Source organism: Phalacrocorax carbo, chromosome 3 (genome assembly GCF_963921805.1).
Source record: "Phalacrocorax carbo chromosome 3, bPhaCar2.1, whole genome shotgun sequence".
Classification (NCBI taxonomy): Eukaryota; Metazoa; Chordata; class Aves; order Suliformes; family Phalacrocoracidae; genus Phalacrocorax; species Phalacrocorax carbo.
In genome coordinates, this window is record NC_087515.1 from 54,527,360 (window position 1) to 54,546,602 (window position 19,243).

The 19,243-nt window shown below is 46.6% G+C and overlaps 1 protein-coding gene across 1 annotated transcript in view; it reads right to left on the reverse strand.

Annotated features, from left to right (window-relative positions):
- The window catches only part of SLC22A3 (solute carrier family 22 member 3), a 28,689-nt gene extending 21,619 nt beyond the window's left edge, over positions 1–7,070 (reverse strand). The window contains exon 1 of the mRNA XM_009510865.2: positions 6,358–7,070. Within this exon, the coding sequence (XP_009509160.2) occupies positions 6,358–6,771 (414 nt within the window). The 5' untranslated portion in view covers positions 6,772–7,070. The remainder of the gene's footprint in view (positions 1–6,357) is intronic.
- Between the last annotated feature and the right edge of the window lie 12,173 nt (positions 7,071–19,243).

Genomic DNA, 19,243 nt, shown 5'->3' on the forward strand with positions numbered 1-19,243 from the left:
TGTCTCGGTCCACAAACAGTGTCTCCACAGTGCATGTCCATACCATGAAATAATCATTTCTGCTTTCACTTGAATAAGCTCACCCAGGACAACACAGAAGAAAGGGAATGTCACTATGTCCTGTGTTCAGTCAGTCCCATTTCCTCCATAGACTTGAAATTTAATTCTTAAAACATTTACTGGAGTGTAGGGGAGAAGGATGTGGAAAAGGAAAGGAAAGCCTTAGGTGTTTTCACCCTGATCTTAAGCCTACTTGTTGGCCTGCCTATACCTAGACCCTGTTAAAACCTAGCTAGTCAGCTCCTCATTGCAATCATTAAGCTGGTGAACTAGCTCAGCTGTCCATCTCCAGCTAAGGGCACATCCTCTTCCTCAGCATTGGCATGCCCCCTGCTAAGCCACTCACTGCACAAGTGCATGCACCCAGCACAACCCTGCAACTTGCCTCTGCGTTCAGTGCCATGCTTGCCTGCACAATTTCTATCCACTATATGACAAAAAGCATTATGTGCCTTAACACAGCCTCCTTCCACTTAGGGAGTTGACTAAAAAAGGCTGTGCCTGCCCAATTGATAAACAATCTGCATATGCACTCCTTTCCTCTTAGCCTTGGCGATGAGCTGCCATCCTGAGCAGAAGTGAGGTGCTGCCAACAGAGACGGGAGCAGAAACCAGCTCCCTCAGTACATCCCCTTCTATAGTGTCCTTAACAGAGTGGGGAAAATCAGTCCCTTCCACCCTGATGGCCTTGCAGTAGGGGCAGCCATACATTGCTCTTTGGAAATACATCCCTGTGATGAACGTTTTCCCACCTGCTAATGGCTTGAACACCCACACGAAATCCCAGTGCAGATTTACAGTAGGTGTGGTGTGGCTGGAAGGAACTACACTGGTGCATTTTGCTGATCTCTAAAGCAGCAGCAAGCTATCTGAACGAGATCTCCCTGGGAGAAGGAAGAGGTTTTGCACTAGGCACCTGTAGTTCATTAGAGTAATCTCTATAGAAAGGAGTGAGAACTGGCTGAGGTAGGAACAGAAGAAATGCCTGTGCATGACTAATGACTGGGAAACATGGGGGCTGTGGCAACTTCTTATTTCTTCATAGCTTTGGCAGGAGGCAAATGTTTTCCATTTTAGATTGACATGCAGACTAACCACAGACTCGTAATTCCTGGTACTTGAGAGGCCTTTATGCACCAAGCAAGTCCCAAAACACTTCAGCATACCTATCCCTGTAGAAATCCATTGCTTTAAATGACAACATGTCATTAAGAGTTCCTCAAAATGTAGCAACTTTGAGTAGGAGTTTGGAAGCACTTTACGACCTGTTGCAATTAAAATTCAAAATTATGGACAAAACTTTTAGGTCAATGAAGAGATCCACAGTGATTCCTCAGGCCAGTTACAACAACATATTGAGAGACCACACACGTTTTAAGTGGCATTCATACAAGTGGCCAAACAAAGGCTGGTTTACCCTTCCTCTCCCAGTGACAAATGGTTTAGGGCAATATCCGTCACTTAGGGAAACCTAGGGAGATGCAGACTGTTGCTGCCTTATTTGTTGTTGTTCCTTATTTGTTCCCGGGCAGCTTTTCTCTATCTTTCTTGTCCTCTGGGCTGTCAAACTGCTATCTTTCACACAGCCTTACTGCAATGGAACACCCTGCAAGTGCATGCAGTGCAAAGGGAGAAATTACCTTTTTTTCTCTGTCAAAGCTTCTGTCAGAGTGCTAAGGGGCAGACTAAGCAAGGACACTGACCTTCTCCATTTCTTGTTTCAAGCTGAGTGCTTAGTGGGACAAATGGAGTCAGTCTTTACCCGGCTCCCAGAGCACTGTAGCTCAAGGCCTGAGGAACAGCTTAGCTTTGAAAGCTTTAGAGGTTTCTCTCTTGTGCACGGCCCAAGGCCCAGCTGGTATCTTCGCGTTCCTGCCACTCAGATCACCTGGGCTCATTGAGCTTCCCAGGACAGAAAACCTGTTCTGTCCTTCTATTTTCTTATGTCTATCCATGGCCAAAGCAAGAGGGAGGCGGAAAAACTTATCATCTCCTAAAGGGAGGAAAACAGCAGCTGTCCTAAAAATAGTAAGAAAAAACAAGGCCTGAACCCTCAGCCAGTGCCAGCTGACTCGATGGCAGTGACAGAAACGCGGCCTCACTGGTGTAACCCCTGCAAAGAACTGCTCCAGCCCCTCTCATCTGGGGAAAGTTTAGTCAAAGCTTCATAAGAAATTCAGCAACTGCTACCTCCTTTGATCCTCTGTCTGCCCTTTCCCTCCACTGCTTAATATTAATCCCACCATTACAGTGGAAATAAGACAGGGTACTGCCATGCCAAAGACAATAATCACACTAGATCAACACTCTAAGAGTGAATTGCATTGTTTATTGCCTTGGAGTAGGACAGCAAAAGGACCAGCTGTGCTTTCTCCATTCTGAGCGTGACTGCCGTGTTATCTCCTGCTCTGAGGGACTGTAAAAACTATGAGACAGATATCATTGCCTTGCTTACAGGTTTCTCTACAAATGCTGGCTAACTTTTATTTTATTTTCTGAGACAGCTTGCAAGCAGAGGAGTAAGAAGATTTATCCCCAGCAGGTGCTGGGGTACTGTTTAGATGATCATTTGTTCACCTCAGACCTCACATTTTTGCAATAAATTGTTGCCAGATCTTGAAATGACATCATCTACAGCATGAAGACTTGCTGCAGACAGGGCATATTGGAATCGGTTCCTTCTGCTGAACTCCTGCCAACACAGGCTGATAGTAAGCCTAAAATATGCCAGCTGTGCTGTGGCTGTGATGACCATGTAGACTTCCCTCTTCCTTTCGTCCACCGCCTTAGGCCATTCAACATGCAGACTCGATTGTAATTCATGGACATGCCTCTAAGAGTCATCACGGCCAAAAATGTCTGAATAAAATGTCTATCATTTTGCTAACTATCACTAGCTGCACTTTCACAGAGTGCCAGATTTTCTCTGCCGGGACAAAAGTACATAGTGCCAAAGCAGTACTAAAGGTCAGTGACTCAGTCTTCAGCACAGTTTCCTGGAGAAGTTAGGTTTATTGACTTCAGTATGTCCTGGGTATGTGTGGCCCCCACAAGGCTCACCCAGCAGGAGATGGCAGGCAACATGGTTCCTACTTCAAGTATTACAGAGCACAGGGGTGATCTGGGCTCCCTTCTGGACCCTTGGGCCAGAACATGAGGCCATGGCTCCCCCAGTCCACCGCAGCCCCCCAGCACCCCTGCTCTTCTGCCTGTTCCATCCACTGAGAAGAAGGGGTGTCCTTTCCTGCCCTCTGCCCCCTGTGAGAGGTGCTGATGTTACCAGTTTTCCATCCCAAGCAGTGCCATCTGCATGCTATGACCAGCATCGTTTCAGATGGCATCAGCTGGCATAAGCCAGGCATGGATTTAGCTCGATAATTACCCCCTCAGCCTCCCTCTCCAAGCAAAACCTGAGAAGCCGCTGGATTCGTGTCCCACGGCTGACACACTCAGCTGCATCCTGCAGTTTCACAGGGAGCTGTGCAAGACCCACTCAATTAAATGAGAGCAGATTGCACCAGGCCAAGGTCCTCTGCACAGATCTACCACCTGTGACACCTTTGCGTTGGAAGAGTTGCTGCCAAGTTTTACACACTGCAGAGGACTTTGCTGATATCTTGAAACCTTTACATCATCACAGCTCTGGTTTGCTGGACTCTAATTCAGGCATCACAGTGCTGGGCTGTGTGTTCAGGACAAGTGGAAATTCCTTCTCTGATCTGGATTGCCCTCGTGGAAAAGCCTGACCTAGTGCAATGGATCACAGAGACGCTTAGGCATGTCACTGCTGAAGTAGGGACCTCCTCTCAGAGCCCATTCGACATCAAAAGATGATTTTAAAATGGAACCTTTCACAGTATTCTGCTGCCTGTCACTAGACTAAGCTAACTATCTTTGCCACGTGTTGCTCCTGTGATGATTTCTTAATAGATTTTGCTCTTCTCAAATCCTGAAGGAGGAAAGCCCTGCTACATTCTTCCAGCATCCTGCTGTACCCCAGCACTGTGACTCAGGAGTCCCGCAGCAGCAGGTGATGCAGCAGGCATCTCAAGTACTGCTTACAAAGCAGTGGGTGCTTTTTATCAATCCACATTCGCCCTTTTTCCTCTGCTTTCTTCCAATGATGCTACTATGGACACTTTTGCAGAAGATAGCTATCCAAATGACGGAGCGGCCAGCGAGCAACATGCTCCAGTCATGCACAAATCAGAGCAATGAAGTCAGGTACCGCAATACCATTCATTTCACAACTCCTCATTAATCACTCCCTCAAGAGTCCCTCTGGGAGCAGCAGTGACATTGGTGATGGGACCTGCTGCCCTGGCACAGGGGACAGACAGTGCCAGCGTGTTGCTACTTGCAGACTGTTACTCCCTGGCTTTCCCATATATGTATCTTTGGGAGCACAGGTGGGGAGCACTTCCACAAGCATCCCTTCATCCCTCCTCCTCCCCTGGCCCTGGAGGATCTTCCTAGGTGAAGGGGGGAAGAAGGTGCAGGTGGACAAGTTGTTTGCCAGAGAACATTGAACCTGTCACTCCCATTTATTGCTGCAAGAGAAACACTGGTTTCATTTTCTCTTATCTGCACCCAGTGGCTCAGAGCTGCTGGAAAATCAAAGTGGCTTTGTTAGATACACAAACTGCTGCCATAAACGGATTCTGAGCACAATCTTATGGACACAACTTACACAGTTTCACCTACAGCAAGGCTGAAGGGAAAAACAAGGACAACAAAAGAAAAGGATTCTCTATATTTTTATTTTTAAGCTCTAAGGGGAACAACTAACACAGACTGCCCAGGTAAAACACACCATGACCTAACCCTTCACAGTTCCCCAGTGGAGGTACCTTGGAGGCAGCAGCATAACCTTCCTACCGCGGCCATCCCTCACAGTTCGCTCAGGAGCCAGGCCATGTCTCCCAGGCAGCATTCATCCTCTTGGCCACCCAGCCCTAGCTGCCACTGCCAGCATAGCCAGAGATACATCATTCCCAGGGACCAAAGTTTGACACCAGCTCCCTGTGTGTCACTGGCGGCCCTCCAGACAGCCTTGATTTCAGCGATCACACACAAAAGCCAGTTCTGAAGCTTTACTCTAGGGCCAGCCAGGTGGTCTGAGTTCTCTTCTCCTGAGCATAGATCCTGGTTAAAGCTGCTCAGGTTGGATGCAGAGCTCAGAGCACAAAGCTCTTGCTTCGAAGAGCCTGAAGCCTGCAAGAAGATCCAGTTGTCCCAGCTGGATGGGGAAGGACAGTGAATTGAAAAGGTGGGATAGGCACTGCTTTTCAGTTCAGTGTTTGCTCAGGGCTTCACCTGCTGTGCCCTGCTCCGTGTTTCAGAGGGCACAGCTCCAGTGCAAGCACCCAGTTAAAAACCAAAGCAGGAGGCTCATGAGACAGGCTGGAGCCATACCCCACAGCTGAGCTGACACATTTTGCAGTGTACTTTGATGATTTCCTAGCCAACCCCTCTAAGCACACTTTGTATTTTCATCACCACATTGGTGACAGTTACTGTCAGGATGACCTTAAAGTACACAGTCCTAGTGTGCAGCCTGTGTGCTGGAGCCAGACCACAGCACATCCATGGCACGATTACAGATTACACAGATGATCTCCTAGGAAAGCATCTTAAATGGTCTTTCACAGCCTCATTAAAAAGCCACTACATTTGCCAGCGCTTACCACTAGCGGTAACTGTCTGTGGTTCTCTGACATTTCAGGAAAAGCTGAATGACAGCTCTGAGAAAAAATGTGTGTGCTTGTTTTTTTTTTTTCTTTTGTAAGGATAATAATTTCTTCTGGCTCCTGTTAGAGCTCAGAAGAGCATCCTGCCACCAGTTTTTTTATTACCTGCAGACATAATTGTTCAGTACTGGAAATACAGAGAATGGATAACATACAGCGAGCCAGATCAGAGCAAGTGGTATCAGCCACCTACACTTGGGTTTTATGCCACCAAATTTCTGGCCCAAAATTGAGCACCAAAAGCCTCAGCTGCAAGGATTTAACTCTTTATTTTAATCTGACATTCCTCTAGCGACGGAGCAATCTCTGTGTGGGGTACTTGGCTATGGAGAACCACCCTTCAGATCAGCTCACCTCTCCCTAAAAGTTTGACGCTGACACTTGATGATATTCATGTCCTGATTTGCTTGTGACTCAGAACAAAACAAATCCAGAAAGCAAAACCAGCCACCAAAGCAAACAACCCTTGCAGCAGCAATCCTATTTTACTGCTGTAATCCCACACTGGGACAGAAGCCACTGATTAGAGGACAGGGATTTTCCTTACCTCGCTGACAATGGATGAGTGGGGCTGCTTATACACCCAGTTATCGTAGCATGGGGTGAGCGGCAGGTTGTCCGCACTGAGATTGCCATAGTGGGCAAGCGGGCTGGCACAGCTGACGGAGGCATCCCACACGATGTCCAGCCTCTTGCACTTTTCGCTGGAGGACCCATTCCCCAAGCACAGGGGCAGTACTGTGAAGTTTCGTTCCTCTTCTAGAGTCCAACCACATCGTTCACTTAATTCAACTGCCCCAGGGATCCTGCACCAGTAGTTGTCTGGTGTCCTCCCAAGGAAAACCACACTGGCGAACAGGAAAGAAAAAACTACACCCGTCTGGCAAAGGAGGAAAAAGACCCGCTTTTGAAATCTTCCAAATTCCCCAGCTTCCTTCAAAACCTCATTGAAAGATGGCATTATGCGAGGCGGTCTGTCCACTTGGAGCAGTCCAAGAGATGTCAGAGTTTGCTCTCACACTTTGCAACAACTGCTGGCGCTTCCTATAAATGTGATCGTCTCTCCTCCCCTCGCTCCTCTCTTCTCATGTGCACGCACACACACAGAGAGACATGTGGGTGTGCGATGCTGGTAGCACGAGAGGAGCTGGAACGGGGCAAAGTTACAGGCAGGCACGCAAGCGTGCACCCAAGCACACACACGGAGGCTCAGGGCATGTCAAGTAGCGTGGAGCTTACCCACAGCCGGGGAGGAGTTCAATTTAAAGTGCACAAAGATGTTGTACGAGAGGAGGGGCATGCATTTCCTATTCATCCCGAATGTTAAACAGATTATGTAATAAACCCAGTTAACTCCTTCAGGGTGGGTGAGCCGCAAATGCCAGCTCCCACCGTGACCTCTATAAATTAATAAGTGCAAGGATAAAGCGGAGAGTTAAACGGAAAAGAGTGCAGAAGCTGTTGCAAAAAGCAGTAGTGAGTGATACAGCCTCTCTGTGGGATAGCAGAGGCAGAAAGAAAGCTGTTTCAAAACGAGCTATAAAGTCTTTCCTTCAGCAAATAGAAACAAATACTGCAGCTAGGTTTAATTACTTCTCCAAAGTGCTTCTTTGCCATCCATACAGATTTAATTTGCAAGAGTCTTTCCTTTCTGTTTGTCAATAAAATGGGGCTCACAAGCTGTGCCAGTGCAAAATATAGGATTTTTTTTTAAAGTTGGATCTACCTGCTCAAGAAGGCTTTTATATGACCTTGTTAATTTTAACTTCACAAAGTCTTTCAAGTATTTGAAAGATAAATGACTGTTTTTTCTTCCTCAAAAATGAATGGAAAACAAGTTATTTCACTTTTCTGTTCAGCTGTTTGTTTGAGAGGGGGGAGAAAGGAAGGGGGAGCCAAGAACAGGGTGCGTTTTCTCTGCACATGAGCACATCTTGTTCAGAACCCCCTGAATCAAACCAGATGTGCAACAGCAGGTGTTTTGTGCTTTGTTCAGGACCATGAGGTCCATGGCCACTCTTCCCCTGTGAGAAGGAGCACAGGGACAGCACCTAAGATGTCTCCTGTAATCCCGTGTCTCTGGTTACCTACAGTTTTGACCATAGTTGTCTATGGTTTTGAAGCAAATTACAATTTCTAAAACCATTAGATCCAGACCAAGTAAGTCTGACACGGACTTTGTAACAGACACGAAGACTGGTGCTGTGGTGTGAGCTCAGCAAGGATGTGCATTGCCGGATACACATGCGCTGCTGTGCTTGCATTAGAAGGTGCTTTTGAGGGAATTTTCTTTTACTCCTGGTTACGGTGTTTTTCAGTAATCAAGCTTAGAGGCCACGAACACATTACCTCTGGGTCCAGGTCTGTGTCTAAGGAGATGGGACACTGTCTGGTGGCTGGTTTCAAAAAGAGAAGCTCTTTTATCCCCACAGGGCTAGTTGTGGGGTCAATCATGCTGAGATGTCAAAGGTGAGATGGTTTATCTTGACAGCTTCCAGTGACTGGGGAGGAGATTGTCCTTGTAGGGACCACCACAAGGACAAACATATGGGGACAGAGCCTGATACTCAGCCTGTGCGTTGCTCTTACAACTCTGCTCAGGGGTGTATTAAACCTCCACAGCTCCTCAACCCTTACCCCAATAAAAAATGTTGCTTTTATCCCTGCTGGGTATTGGCTCAATTCTGAATCATAAGGGTTAGTCCCCTGTAAGCCATGTACCAATATAGCTGTGCTCAGCATTATACCTTTTTCAGAAATCCATCAGTGCAACTACCACTACCACCTCTTAGCTCATCAGTGGAGCTAGACCAGATTCAGGTGAGTGAGAATTCAGTCCACTCTTGCAACATTGCTTCTGGAGCTACTTTTTTTTCCAAAAGAAAGCATGGTTTAGTAGCTGGTTGTCAAGCTTTCACAAATCTCATCCATTATGCTCTTGTCATGCCCAGCACATGCATCGCTGTCTGCTAGACCCGAAGACAAAATACTGGGGGAGATCAGCACTAATGTCATGGCAGTGGACATCTGGGAGCCTTCCTAATGTTCCCAGCAGTTACACTGTTGGCCTTGCACCTGAAGATTCATTCAGTAAAATCAGTTCAACTGCCTGGCATAGGTGATCTCAAAGTGACCTTAGTTCCCTAATGGTTCCCTAATGTTCACCCGTGTTTTCATTTCTCTGTTCAGAAATGTCTTGTCAACTTTTGCCACCATATCAGTGTGCTGCAGACTCCAGTTTGTCAAAGAAATCTAAAATATCCCAGTGACAGATGCATGAGAGTGTGCATTGGTGCATTTATTCTACAGCAAGCAATTCCCAGCCTCCCTGAGGCTTTCCTAGAACTTCAGCTCTGCATGCTGAACACATCTAAGGATGGGAAGATGATGGGTTTGTATACAAAGCCTGTAACTGTAATCTCTTGAAAGAATGCCTTTAAATCTTTAGGGACAGATCGCAGGGTCAAACCAGCATTTTGAATGTTTTATCCTATACATGCAGTAAAAAAATATGTTCTTTGATGCTGGGAAAGAAGCAAGGGAAGAAAGAGACAGGGAAGATGTTGACTGATGAAGAAGGCAGAAGCAGTAAAAATAGATGCAGAGAAGAGAACAGAAATAGGGAGGGGGAAGAGTGGGAAGGCAGCAAGCCAGAGAAAGAGCAGAGGCGGAACTGGTGTTGAAAGAGGAGCAGACGAGAAAGATATAGAAGTACAACTAAACTACAATCATTAGTATCTTCAGTTGGAGCTCTGTTTAGAAGTCCAAATGTCACAGAATCACAGAATCCCAGGTTGAAAGGGACCTCAGGGATCTTCTAGTCCAACCTTTCTAGGAAAAGCACATTCTAGACAAGATGGCCCAGCACCCTGCCCAGACAACTTAAAGGTGTCCAACGTGGCCAAGTCAACCACTTCCCTGGGGAGATTATTCCAATGGTTGACTGTCCTCACTGTGAAAAATTTCCCTCTTGTGTCCAGTCGGAGTCTCCCCAAGAGCAACTTGTGTCCATTCCCCTTTGTCCTCTCCATGTGACTCTGTGTAAAAAAGGAGTCTCCATCTTCTTTGTAGCTACCCCTTAAGTACTGGTACATGGTGATGAGATCCTCTCTGAGCCTCCTTTTCTCAAGGCTGAACAAACCCAGTTCTCCCAGCCGATCCTCACATGGCAGCTTCCCAGTCCTTTGGTCATCTTTGTGGCCCTTCTCTGGACCCCTTCCAGCCTGTCCCCATCCTTTTTGTACAGCAGGTACCAGAACTGTACACAGTACTCCAGGTGTGGCCTGACAAGCGCTGAGTAGAGTGGGATGATGACTTCTTTATCTCTGTTGGCGATGCCCTTTTTGATGCAACCCAGCATCCTGTTGGCCTTCTTGGCCACAGCAGCACACTGTTCCCTCATGTTGAGCTTCCTGTCCACCAGGACCCCCAGGTCCCTTTCCACAGAGCTGCTCCCCAGCCAGGTGGATCCCAGTCTGTGCTGCACTCCTGGATTATGTTTTCCCAGGTGCATGATCTTACACTTCTCCTTGTTGAACTTCATAATGTTCTTGCTGGCCCACTCTTCCAGCCTATCCAGATCTCCCTGCAGAGCAGCTCTCCCTTCTGGAATGTCTACTTCCCCACTCAACTTGGTCATCAGCAAAATTCATCAGGCTACACTTGATGCCATTATCCAGATCACTTATAAAGATATTGAATAACATTGGGCCCAATATCGATCCCTGGGGGACTCCACTAGTGACAGGTTGCCACTTTGAGAAAGTGCTATTTACCACCACCCTTTGGGTGTGGCCTGTCAGCCAGTTCCCCACCCACTGCACAGACCACTTCTCTAGGCTATAACGCATTCATTTCTCCAGGAGGAGGCTGTGGGGGACCATATAAAAGGCCTTGGAGAAGTGCAGGTGGACAATGTCCACTGCCTGACCCACATCAACCAGGCAAGTCACTCTGTCATAGAAGGCCACCAGGTTTGTCAAACATGATCTGCCCTTAGTGAAGCCATGTTGGCTTTTCCCAATCACGTGCTTCAATTGACTTGTGATGGCCCCCAGGAGGATTCGTTCCATAACTTTCCCAGGGATTGAAGTAAGGCTGATGGGCCTATAGTTACCCAGATCTTCCCTTGAACCCTTCTTGTACATAGGGGTAACTTTTGCCTTCCTCCAGTCCTCTGGGACATCCCCCGTTATCCATGACTTCTCAAAGATTATGGAGAGTGGCCTTGCAATGGTGTCAGCAGGCTCTCTCAACACCCTCGGGTGGATGGCATCAGGGCCCATTGATTTGTGGGGGTCAAGCTCCTGTAGTAATTCATATACTAACTCTTCCTTCACTGATGGTGGGTCAGTGTTTGGTTCAATTGGCAATTTTGTTCCCAAAGCCTGGGACCCTACAGCGCTGGTAAAGACAGAGGTGAAGAAGGTGTTGAGGACCTCTGCCTTTTCTGCATCATTGGTGATTGATTCTCCTTTTCCATTTAACAGTGGGCCTATGTTTTCCTTCTTTTTCTGCTTATGGTTGACATGTCTGAAGAACCCTTTCTTGTTATTTTTTATGTCTACAGCCAGTTTAAATTCAAATTGGGCTTTTGCTTTTCTAACTGCATCTCTGCACTCTCTGGCTATGCCCTTGTAGTTCTCGGCGGATAATCCTCCACTTCTCCATTTCTGGTGTGCTTCCCTTTTGCATTTGAGTAGACCCAGGAGGTCATCATTGAGCCAAGGGGCCTCTTGCTCCACTTACTCCCCTTTCCTTTGTAGGGGATAAATTGGCTTTGTGCTTCCAATAGAGAGTTCTTGAAGAATTCCTAGCACTCACTAGCTCCTTTATCTTCCATGGAAGCTTCCCATCGAATCCCCCCCAACTGAGCCCTGAGTGCACTGAAGTTTGTTCTTCTAAAATCCAGAATCCTTGTCTTAGAGGTGACCTTCAGCACACTCAGCAGGATCCTGAACTCCACAATATTGTGGTCACTGCAGCCAAGGCTATCACTAACCGAGATACTACAAAGCAGGCTTTCTCGGTTTGTGAATAGCAAGTCCAGCAGCGCCTCCTTTCTTCTTTGCTTTAGTCTTTACTGCTAAGGCTAACCCTCAGGCATCCCAGCCCCCAGAGGTGAGAGGGAAAATCCAGAGAAAGGAAGACTTCCTCTTGGTTGAGGAGGAGTGTGTTAGAGATCACCTAGGCAAACTGGATCCTCACAAATCCATGGGCCCAGAAGGGATGCATCCACGAGTGCTGAGGGAGCTGGTAGATGCTGACACTAAACCATTTTCCATCATCTTTGAAAGGTCATGGAGGACAGGAGAGGTGACCGAGGACTGGAGGGTAGCCAATGTCACTCCAGTCTTCAAAATGGTCAAGAAGGAGTACTCGGGAAACTATAGGCCAGTCAGCCTCACCTCCATCCCCAGAAAGGTGATGGAACAGTTCATTCTGGAGGTCATCTCCAGGCATGTAGAGGAAAAGAAGGTTATCAGAAGTAGTCAACATGGATTCACCAATGAGAGATCATGCTTGACCAACCTGATAGCCTTCTATGATGGTGTGATTGGCTGGGTTGATGAAGGGAGAGCAGTGGATGGTGTTTACCTCAACTTCATCAAGGCTTTTGACACTGTCTCCCATAACATCCTCACAGGCAAGCTAAGGAAGCGTGGGTTGGATGAGTGGACAGTGATATGGAATAAGAAGTGGCTAAACAGCAGAGCTCAGAGGGTCATGATCAATGGCGCAGAGTCTGGTTGGAGACCTGTCACTAGTGGTGTTCCCCAGGGATCTATGCTGGGTCCAGTCCTGTTCAACATATTCATCAATTACCTGGACAAAGTGACAGAGTGTTCCCTCAGCAAGTTTGTTGATGGTACAGAACTGGGAGGAGTGGCTGATACGCCGGAAGGCTGTGCTGCCATCCAGCGAGACCTGGACAGGCTGGAGGGCTGGGCCGAGGGGAACCTGATGAAATTCAACAAAAACAAGTGTAAGGTCCTGCACCTGGGGAGGAACAACCCCATGCACCAGTACAGGCCGGGGGCTGACCTGCTGGAAAACAGCTCTGCTGAGAAGGACCTGGGGGTGCTGGTGCAAACCAGTCAGCATCACACTATCCTAGGGCCAGGAGACTTCATACACTCTTTTCTTCAGCTGTCCATGCCTGAAGAAGGGGCAGGGGTCTCTGCAGCCCTGCATTTGGGGATTATCTGTACCTCTACTAACTGGTGATCCCACAGCAGAGACTGCCACAAGGAATATGACAGTAATAGCTCAAAGCATGTTGTGCAGATCTTAATGGCAAAGCTTGGTTCACAGCAGAAGGCAGCAGAGCTTTTCATCATTCTTCACCACTCACTTCACTTTTCATGCACCTTCCAGCTGCATCCTGCAGGTTTGGCTCTCCCACGCAAAAATCACTGCTCTTCCATGCTGCAGTACAGAAGCCTGACACCAGCCCCAGAAACACTGCATGTTCATAGAGCTCACATTGTCACAACTTATCTTGTTAAGAAGACAGGCTAGAAAGGATACAGGAGCTCCGTTTTGGAGATTAAATAAAAAGTGGATTGTTTGAGATCAGAGTGAGACCTCTTTGTGGGGCAACTAGAGATGTTTATGCTCCCCCCTCCCACACACGGTACAATCACATTCCAAGTCAGGACACTATATTACAAGCAGCTTTTTCTCTGACAGTTCTTGTGCTTTGTTTTTTGTTGCTGATGTTTTTCCCTTCACTTTATTAATCCTTCTTCTTCCTCCCACCACCCACTATTATCTTCTTCTTTTATCTCCCCCTTCTTTTCTTCCAGATTTCCTCTTTTTCTTTCCAAAAGGTGGTAGCTCTACTCAATTGAGTACATCCTTTCCCAGGCCTCTAGATCAACTTAGTGAGCTGCAGGCTAACTTCGAAACATGGGAAAAGTCAATTCCAATCAACAGGGTTTCCACCTTTTGGCAATCCATGAAAGCAGTGCACAATGCATTATACTCCCCTCCCTCACTATTTCCATGGCCTTTAGGCTTTTTTTACCATCTTGGTTCCAAGAACAAATATAAATAAATGCAGTTCTAGGAACTGTAAAGTACAACAACAACAGGGGGATCTGTATTCATCACTAGGACAGCAGCTGAAACAGCACAGGAAAATGGGGACACAGGGAGAGAAGAGAAAATCCAAACAAGAAAGAAAAAATGTGAAGAGTGAAAGGGAAAGAAAAACAGGAGAGGAAAAAAAAACACAACCAAAAAAACCCCAGACCAGTAGTGACCGCACCTGTGACAGCCCATATCTCTATCATTTTGAGTACGTGCAGGTAAAAAACTTACAGCAGGAGAGGAAGCCCTCCTCCACCTGCAATCAGTGCTCATTCTCACACCCTTAGCTTTTCCTCCTGCTGCCCTGGTGCAGCAGGTGGGAGGCACATGGGGTTTAGGTGCTCGCAGCCCCTGGGGCTCCTGCAGACCCATCCCCACCACAGCCAGCAGCAAGAACTCCTTCCTGGCTGCCCTCTTGCCCCATGCCTCTTCTAGCCCACAGTTTTTCTGGGGTTGAAGCATTCTCTGCCGCAAGGCAAATGGGATCCAGTTGGGTCTGTGTTTTCTTATCCAAATGCAGTGCTGCTTCACCACGGTGGTGCTTGCACGCTGTTCTTCTTTGCCTGTTGGAGGAGGTCAGGTACCACACATTTGTGTGCCCATGGATAGGCAGTGTCTGCTCCCCACTGATTTTAACCCTACTTAGGGAAAGCAGCAGAAACCTGTGGCTCTGGGCACACCTACTCATCAGGATTTCAGCTCAGTATGAGAGAGACACAGGCACCAAAAGGGCTCATCAGCTCTCCAAAGCCACCTGAAGGAAGGGCAGCCAGTGGAAAAGGGATTCCTACACACACATTTTTTTAGTCCATATGTGGCTTCCCTCATCCTCTTCCTCTTCACCCAGTCACTCTGGAGGCCAGTGGAGAGGCTGCACCGGTCTCTGCTTTCCTGTTCAGATAAATATACCATAATCCCACAGCATGTTTGTCAGGACCCTTGGTAATGACTTCAAATAACCGAGCATTTCAGCCATGAGATAAGACAAGCTGAGTTCACCAAAGGCTATTTTACACAATGGAACGGACAAAGGATATTTTCAGAGATGGGTGTAAAGGCCTGATAAAATGAAAACATCCCCCTCTGTTATCGGACAGCTGGGAATCACAAGCTTGCGTTCTCTCTCAGACGCACCTGCCTCAAGTCCTGCCTGGAAAGACGGGGCAAATCACATCGCTTTTTTTTGTGATTTCTCATGGTTGCACAACCATGTCCTGTGATTCAGTTTCCATCAGGTTTGGAAGCAAATGCTTCTAAGAAAAGCGCCTACCATGAAAGTTTCCAGCCCCATTTTGTGAGAATAAAGGTGAAACTTTTAAACTATATCAAGGATGGTACCAGTGCAATGAAGACTTCTGGGGGTGCCACTTACTAACTGCCTGCTTCCCTAGCTGTTTCTGAGGGGGGACATTCACTAAAAAAAGAAAAAAGACCACAAAAACCCTTGCAGAGTTTCTAACATTAGCCATTTTTATCTACTTTCAAACCATTTCTCAGTTTGCTGTTAAACAGTCCCAGCAAGCCTTTTTAGTGGCCTTTCTATTGCTTCATTTCTATTTCTGAAATCTCTTAGGATCTTTGAAGACCACCAAGCTGGTCAGTGTAACAAAAATGCTAGCATTCATAAATATGAGAAGAAGGTAATAGAGCAATTCTCCTAGACTAACACTGTCCATCTCACGGACAGCTTTTGGTAGAATTAGCATGAGTCAGTATAAACGACAATTCAGATTCTAAATACCCCATGAGCCTGAATAGCTAGCTGACCAAACCCCACATATGAGAGTTAATATACATCTCATATTTATGTGGAAAATTATTTAGTTTCAGCAAATTCCTGTTTCTGGCTTTCCAAGATAATGACAATTACTTATTTTTACCACCACTGAAAAAGAACTGAGATACAACTCTGCAGAAAATAGAAAAGGCTGCAGGTGTAGGGTAAATTCAGGGCAGCAGCAGAGACCCAGTGCACCCCAAATGCACCAGCAGAAGTTTGAGTCATAGTAGAAGGATGGATGGGAACTAGTAACTCCTCAGTGCCTGTCTCTAATCTCCCTGTAGTTGTTTTTGGAAGCCTTTAGTGGTAACAATCTATTTATAGTTGGCTCTGTTTTTGTAGTTTATCTCTGCTATAACATTGTGTCCTTTGTCCTAACTGCACAATACCAACCCAAAGGAGTTCTTTACAACTGGGTTCTCACCTCTTGCTTGATTAGCATGCTATATTGATAGGAAGAGGGACCAGGCAACTTTCATCAGGCCACTTAGCTGAGCATACACGCTTGCTGTTCATGATCCAGGACCAAGCTCGCTACTTAAAATGGTCATTTTTGGACATGTGGACCTACCACAGGGTACTTCAATTGCTCAGTACTTCTAGTTGTTTTAACACTTATTTGCTTTTAAATGTCAGTACATTTATTACGCAGGATTTGTTATATTTTCCTTTTCCTAGCAAATGTTCCTGAGTATATTCAAGAAAAAAAACCCAAAGATGTAAATATCTGATGTGGAGATGCAAAGCAAGAATGATTCAACAAATATTTGAAAATCAAGGAATTGTTTACATTGGTCTTAGATCATGAAATCCCAAGCAATGAGACAAGCTGAAAGAAAGGCCAGTTCAAGCAGAGTGTTTCTGAAAAAGTTTACATCATTCATATCCATTTTCCCATGAAAAAATCCTGCAGTGACTGCATGGAAAGTCTAATACCTGCATCTTGGGAATCTGGACCAGACTAAATAATGCAGATGGCAGAGGGAGTCCTGACATGGTTGCTGCATTTCTAGGTTGAGATTTCAATTGTCAGGGTCTACAGACTAAACCCATACCTTAACGGAGGACCCAATGTAACAGGTGTGCAGTCATCAGGAAACTTGGACAAGGGAACCCTGGCAGTGTCACCATGATGCAAAGTATGTCAGCAGGTGGAAAGTCCTAGACACCACGAACTGGAAGGCATCATCTGCAAAAGACTGTTCTTCCTACAGTGAGGTTGCTCCTGTTGGCAGCCAGTCTCATCAGGTGTGCAATCCTTGACTCAGCCCTTGTAGCCATGCAGTAGCCAACACCTGGGGCTACCAAATTATGAAGGGACATTATCAACCACAGACAAGGGATGGGACCACAGCTTCCCCACACCCCCCCCACCCCCCCCACCCAGCTCCACGCTGGTCAGCTGCAGTGGAATAGGGAATTGGGAAGGTCTTGGAAAGTTGGGGGTAGTGCCATCCGCTGCCATGGTGGGTGACCTTCCCTGGAGGCAGGCCCACCATCAGTCCTTCTGGGCAGCTGGTCCTTCCAGTCCCACCTATCTGCTCCTCTGCATGAGATGAGGAGACGAGGAATGGACCAGTTTCGGTGAAGAGTTACTGGACTAACCGCCAACCCTTTGAAACTTAGATTTAGGAGACTAATCCAAAGATGAGCTTTATGAAAATGTTATTTACAAGTATGGTATTTTTACTATATGATAGTTGAAGAAAAGAAAAAGGGATTTACTTTGGGGTTGTTTAATAAAGGAAAACAGAAACATTAACGTATCATTTCCACATATGCATCAGCACAGCTGCTGGAGCCATCCTGACCCCTCAAATAACTACCCCACTCCAGTTCTGTTTACAACAAACCATGCTTGGGCCAGCGGAGCCAAGGAGGCATTTATCCTCCCACACAGCGAGAAGACATGAGCATGGACCTCATCTTATCTTTAACAGGGCTGTAGGCCTCACTGCCTTCCCACAGTGTGAGTGGGAAAGGAGCCCCTCCTAGCCCTGCTGCCCCTCCATCACAGGCAAGCATAGCAGGTGTGCAAGGTAATGTACCTGTCGAAGCAGTCTGCGCACCCAAGGAAGGCTCTCTGTCACACACCTCATGCTTTGCAGGTCCTGGCTTTCACTCTCCCAGCCCTCATGCCAGCTTGGTAGGGACTTCAAGGCATCTTCACAGACCTCTGTCCTCGTCACAACCATTTTTCAAAGGGGTGGCTGAAAATTTTATACCAGATAGGGTACAACTTGGCAAAGCTAATATGGGAAAAAACTCTCTCTTGCTCTCATCCTTTCTTTCAGCAATATGATTAAATGCTACTTTATTCTAAAGTACCAGATACACCTCATCCACATTTTTCCCAGTAATAGCTTTTGCTCAGAAAGGTAGCACTAGCTAAGCAATATGTCAGCCTTCAGCAAGGAAGCCTCTTGTTTATCTTCCGGAAGTCCATGGCCTTCCCAGCTAATACTTCACTGATTTTTCTATATTCAGGGAAGCTTCTCCCTTGTTTTTCCCATCACTTCATGATTTATTCTCATTTTATTCTCATCCACCTCAATTTTCTTTCCTCTGTGGATGAACCTTTCAGGCAATTCCAGTCTTCTGCTGGACAAATCAATAAACTTGAAACACACTGTGTACAGTAAGAGAAAGCCTTCCTCCTATTACTTTCTTGTTCCATAAAGCCATCAGTCCAGGGAGGAACATTTGTCTTGTGCCCTACATAAGAGGCCTAGGACCTTGCAACCACAGTCCCAGCTATGAAACCTGTTAGTTCATGCTGTGCCAAGATTTTTTTAGAGATTCATTGACTTAGGCCCTGCTCAGCCTTCTGTGTATGGACACTGCAGATTTTTTGCCAGGAGGGGATTAAAACACGTTTTTTGAGGCAATGGGCACAAACTGAAACACAGGAGGTTCCCTCTGAACATCAGGAAACATTTTTTTACTGTGAGGGTGACCAAGCACTGGCACAGGTTGCCCAGGGAGCTTGTGGAGTCTCCGTCCTTGGAGATATTCAAAAGCCATCTGGGCATGGTCCTGGACCACCAGCTCTAGGTGGCCCTGCTTGAGCAGAAGGTTTGGACTAGATGATCTCCATAGGTCCCTTCCAACCTCAATCAGTCTCTGATAATTCTGTGTTTTGCTGTGTTTTGCTGCAGCTCCAAGCAACTGCAGCCTATCTTACCTGTGCTAAGTCATTCCCCTCACTGCTGCTGAGAAACAAAATCAAGCTGAATTTGTGTAACATCAGCTCTGCTTTCTTATGCCTTTATCAGAAAATACCATATGTGTGTGCAAAAATCTACTAGTGCCAAATAAAAAAATTATTCCTGTCAGTTGCATGCTGTGATGGTATCAAACCAGTTTTGTTCACCAGACCTTGGGTCTAACCCCATAACTATACCTCAGCTAGACTAACCCACGCTCAACTCCAGGCTGTCACAGCTAACTTGCTCTGTTGTGACATGCAGGCAAAAGGCCAATCCTGATCTGTGCCTACACAAACAAAATAACTGCATGAGAAATTATAAGGTAGCAACATGAGAAATTGTAGAAAAGT